Source organism: Rhinolophus sinicus, linkage group LG13 (assembly GCF_036562045.2).
Source record: "Rhinolophus sinicus isolate RSC01 linkage group LG13, ASM3656204v1, whole genome shotgun sequence".
In the NCBI taxonomy this organism is placed as follows: domain Eukaryota; kingdom Metazoa; phylum Chordata; class Mammalia; order Chiroptera; family Rhinolophidae; genus Rhinolophus; species Rhinolophus sinicus.
Genome location: NC_133762.1, coordinates 46,692,129 through 46,697,238, shown reverse-complemented (window position 1 = coordinate 46,697,238; position 5,110 = coordinate 46,692,129). Strand labels below are relative to the sequence as shown.

Genomic DNA, 5,110 nt, shown 5'->3' with positions numbered 1-5,110 from the left:
CTGTGTAATGTATTAAGGAGAATGGAAAAAAGAATATTTTGGCAGCAATAAATAAAGAACAAAGAGTTCAAACAATAAAGGTCTAGACCAACAATGACAAACACGTAGACCACAGAGAGAAAATTTCACACTTATAAATGATATTTCAGAGAAAAACCACAGTTTGCTGTGTGGATTACGAAAATAACTCACATTTGGGCCGATTTTCACAGCTGCTGTGGTCTTTCACACACATTATTGTATTAGCTCTACAACCACAATTATGTATTAGCCACTTATCTATTTTAGACACTCCCCAAAGTGCACCAACCATTCATTCCACTTATTCCATAAGGATACTTCACAAATTCAATTGCGTGTGTCTTCAAGTAGCCTAGACCGACTGACTCATTAAAAGAAGACATGTTATAATGAATATTGCGTTCTGTAAAGAAAAGCAAAGATGCACTCAGAAACCCTGTCATCAAACCCTCACAGAAAGACAAGCAATAAATATAATTACACCCTGAATCATGAAGCTTTGCAGGCAGATGTTCCATTATCTTATCAGTAGCTCCTACTTTCATTAATGTCCTGCAGATGGAGACAGCTGACTTTAAAAAAAAGTGTGATGAATTAAATTTGGAGTCATTAAGCAAATTATGTGTACACGATTGCCACACACAACCACCCTTGAAATATGTATATTTGATGATGATGATGACAATGATGGTGGTGGTGGTAGTGGCAGCTTCTGTAGCCCAGATATAATTATGATGTTATAAAATACTTTCTACATTTTTGGAGACCAGCTCTGATGAAAAGTGGTCTTACGAAATATATTGAATGCAGTAGGCTACCCTCTTCATGTGTTAACAAATCCAGTCTGTCAGAGCCACCCTGTGGATGATGGAGGGAATGACATCATAAATGCCATCACATGCCAAAGACATGTGGTCTGTGAAACAAAAAACAAGGCAAGGAACAGTCCCATGCCCAGAAAATGGCAACATGTCAGATCACAGCTCATCAGCATAACAACAGAAAAGCAGACAAAAAAGGCAATAGCATTTAACCTTTGGTGTTACCTTCAGCCACATGGAAACCTTGAAACTTTACAGGCTGTGCATAGTTGATCATTGTGGACAAATACGGATGGATATTGGTGGTAGCACCTACATATTTATAAGATGCCATCCACGCCTGCTCATCTTCTACAGTAACCAAGCCCTGCAAGCACAAGAAGGGAATAGGGGTGTGGAGGACTTTAGTGGGACTCACACACATATGCTAAAGACTTCATCACCTATGACAATTTACACACATACAGCTTGAAAGATAAAGACGCTTTTCTTCCTCAATTATGCCAAAGGCTCATTTTAAAAGTTAATGTCTACTGTGCGCGAAATAATCCAAAAGGAGGTAATAAAATGTTAAGCTTATCTTACATTTTTAGGACACTGTTCAGATTTTCAAATGATTTTAACATATTCCAGAAACTACACTGAGGTTCACAGCAATGTTATGAAATATATTTATAGCAAGAATTATTCCTATTTTCACAAATGGAGGCACAAAGTGAAAAAGAGTTATTCTCCAACTTTTGTGTTCATCAGAATCCCCGGGAGGGCTTATTAAAACCCCAAGTGCTTGGGGCCTGCCCTCAGAGTTTCTGGAATGAATCTAGAGTGAGGCCCAGGAATTTGCATTTCTAACTAGCTTCCAAGTGACAATGATGTACCTGGTCTGGGGACCACACTGCTTAACATTGCTCTAGAATGTAAGCCACATACGTAAGTAGCTTATGGTATTTAAAAAAAAGCACGAGGTTATTCTTAAAATCATCTGATGACCTACTATATATATAGGAAACTTAAGTTGTCCTATTGAAATAGAAATTTCATTATTTTGCATAGAGGAAAAAAATCAAAATTATTTGAGTTAATTTCTTGGTAAATTTGAACAAAATCAACAACAAAAATACTGCCTTCAAAAGTAAGCAATATTTTGTGGCGGACTCTGAAAAGCTAAATTTCCTGTATAGATTGTTACAGGTGGATAAACTGCTTAGTCATGTGAATCAATTCATTAGTTAAAAAAATGGTCAGACCATTTGTTTGTCTTATTTGACTTGACATTCTAAATCATCAAACCGATTTCACCAATAAACTCATGACATAAATGTCAAACAATGTAACTTACTGCAGTTTTTAAAGTCATTTTTTCACATGTCCGGACTCCCCACATAAAGGCAGAGACCATGTCTGATTCTTTTCTTGTGTGTTTAATGATAATTAGTAACACCAGTATCACATGTTGGGCACCGGGCTGAATTCCTGCATTCACAACTTTATCACTGTCAGTAATCATGCGTAGTAAGAATCAGTCCTACCCAGCTACCCATTGACCATATGAGAAGACTGAGGCCTTAAGGATTAACATAACTCAGTCACAGCCACTTAGCTAATAAACAGCAGTGACCAAAGGTTAATCTGTCCTTTGTTGACCCCAATATCTCATGATATTCTACGAGAGGAGAATTTTCACAAACACCTTGAAGGGAACTGGGATCAGCCCTATATCCATAATTACTCCAGACTTAACATTTAGACGGTAAGAAGATCCAAATAAGATAGGAACACATAGCTACCACAGTAGTATTTTCTGATGCTCTGAAGTGTGGGAATCAAATTACAAGGCAAATTTCTGCCTGGACGGCCACTACTGTAACAAACCATGGACATTTACCAAATAAGACCACTTTGATATCACGAGGAACTTTGAAGGGGAGAAGAGAAAATAAAGCTGGGACTTTCCTTTCCTTACAATAAAGTCAATACCTAATAATGTCAAATAAATTCCTAGAATGTGTACAACGTGAAATTAACTAACGATCTCTCAGAATGTCAAAGTAGTTGGAATCAAGACTGCCTTCCTATTTCACTACAATATGGATTTGCTGACCTAGTAGGTCATTTGTATTTTCAAATCCAGCGTATTGATGATTATGTACGCCTATTCTAGGAATGAAATCTCTACTCCCAGCTAAGAAAATGCCTAACTGCACTAAACACTTATTTTTAGGAAAATTATCATTTTTACCTACCCTAGTCTTGGGATTTTAATCATTTCATAACTGCGATTAATTCTTTCTTTTGAAGATTCTTATAATTAGATGCATCAAGCATATAAATATCATACCCATAAACAGTAAGCCTGACATTCCATGAGGTGGGGGAAGATAAGAGTGAAAACGTTTGGCACAAAAATGGTCAGTATTAGAGGGCCACATACCATGTCTTACAACGAAAACAAAATGCACAAGGAAATTATTTTCTTACCTTTTTGTTGTTTTCATGTTCGAGGTCATCAGAAGCCTTAATTAGAGAATGAAAATAATTTGTTTACTTTCTCCAAAGGGCAGCATTGAAAATGTATCAGCCACACACACACACCCATATATTTCAATAAATATAGGTACATTTGTTTTTCTATTTATTTAAGATAGAAATTTATTGATGACATAAAGACATGGACGAAAGTGAATACTGAAAAGATATGACAGCCTAATTGTCTCATGTAACAGAAAAACTAATGTTAATGCTATCTCCCACCTTTGTTGACAGTTTTCACCTAAGAGCCTTGCTAACAGTGATTTAATTAGTGACTCTGTCAAGGGCTAGGGAAATCATAAATGTGGTCACCTCCCCTGATATGTAAAGGGAAGCAAGCATGAATGACCACCCTTCAGCAATTCAATACTCATGTCTGGGTATCGGTAAAGGCTTTATGTAGTAATGCAGCATGAAGGTAAGTACTGAGTATTAGCAGACATCTGGTCACCCAATTTCAAAGGGTCATTATAGGCTACCTTATTCCCTTATAGTGGTGACATTTCTAAAATGTCCTAACTAGCAGATACTGCCTCTTGAGAGTCATGAAATAGGGGGGACACCAAGACTCTGACCTTCTTGACACTGTTCGCAACAGCTTCCTTGTGACCCAAGTCGTCTGCAGAAAGTTCATTTCCAAATTTGTATTCAGGGTGAGCTTCTTCCTCTTGCTCAGCTGCATGAAAGACAAAAGGAAAACCCATGAAGCCAAATTATTACCAAGCAGTCAGACCTTCTCCATAATCTTGGGTGAATGTAAGCATTTTCAGAGGAAAAGGAAGATAAAAGAAAATGGAAACATTTGAATATGCAAACTTTTTTCCTCAAAACTCTCACTAAACTCTATCTACCTACTCAAGGTCAAACAGCATATGTTGTTATTTATTATTAATATTTCTTCTGCATGTAGCATGGCATTTCACATGCTTGATTCTGAATACATTTTTCTTACGTTAATGATTATTTCCATCCCAGGACACTAACCCTAAAAATTAAAGCCTCAAGCACCTCAGGAATATCTGTGGCTCATAGGGAGATATTTTGGTCTTGTTTTCTTTTGAGAAAACAAGAAGAAGGTACACGAAAAGGAAAATACATTTATAATTTTGAAAAAGGAGACTAAAATGTCCACTTGGATTTTATGGGCATAATGACTTGTGGCCTGGAGTGGTGTGATATAAAAAAAGAAAGAACTTGGAAGGGTTGTATTGCTCTTGTAAATCATTTGTCAAATCTGGCTCAGGTTTAAAAGACTCTGAAGTCATTCTGTGGGCGCATGTTAGTAGAGGAGCAAGGGGTGGATGCCAAGCAAAGGGACTGCACAGGAGCGTAGCCCAGGCTGTGACAGGAGGCGCAGAAATACTCAGTCCTGGTCCAGGCAAGTGACAAGAACTCTGGTATCCACCCAAGTCGCCCATAGTAGAAAAAAGGTCACCCACTGGAAAATGAGCCACATACTGGCACGAGATCTGGATTCCCATGATCCCCATTCTGCAAGAGCTCCCAGGTAAAGACTTTGCCTAAAAACTGGCCAGCATCAGCAGAAACCCACGGGCCTCGGGACAAGGGCAACAGAAATCCACAGTGTCACAACACAGGGCATGAGGGACCCTTAATGGGAAAAAAAATAAGTGAAATAATTTCTAAGTATGGACTCACAAGGGCAGACCCAGAAGAATTAGAGACTTTTTTGAAAAAAGCATTTTTAAAATGTGCAATGGAGAATTTGAGAATAGGAG

At 37.8% G+C, this 5,110-nt stretch overlaps 1 protein-coding gene across 9 annotated transcripts in view; it reads right to left on the bottom strand.

Moving 5' to 3' along the window:
- PLCB4 (phospholipase C beta 4) overlaps positions 1–5,110 on the bottom strand; it is a 398,844-nt gene that overhangs the window by 69,817 nt on the left and 323,917 nt on the right. For all 9 annotated transcript variants that reach the window (XM_074318158.1, XM_074318162.1, XM_074318160.1 and 6 more), the window contains 4 exons: positions 3,947–4,047; positions 3,321–3,356; positions 1,068–1,209; positions 340–424 (listed from right to left, as the gene is read on the bottom strand). In XM_074318158.1, the coding sequence (XP_074174259.1) occupies positions 340–424; positions 1,068–1,209; positions 3,321–3,356; positions 3,947–4,047 (364 nt within the window). The remainder of the gene's footprint in view (positions 1–339; positions 425–1,067; positions 1,210–3,320; positions 3,357–3,946; positions 4,048–5,110) is intronic.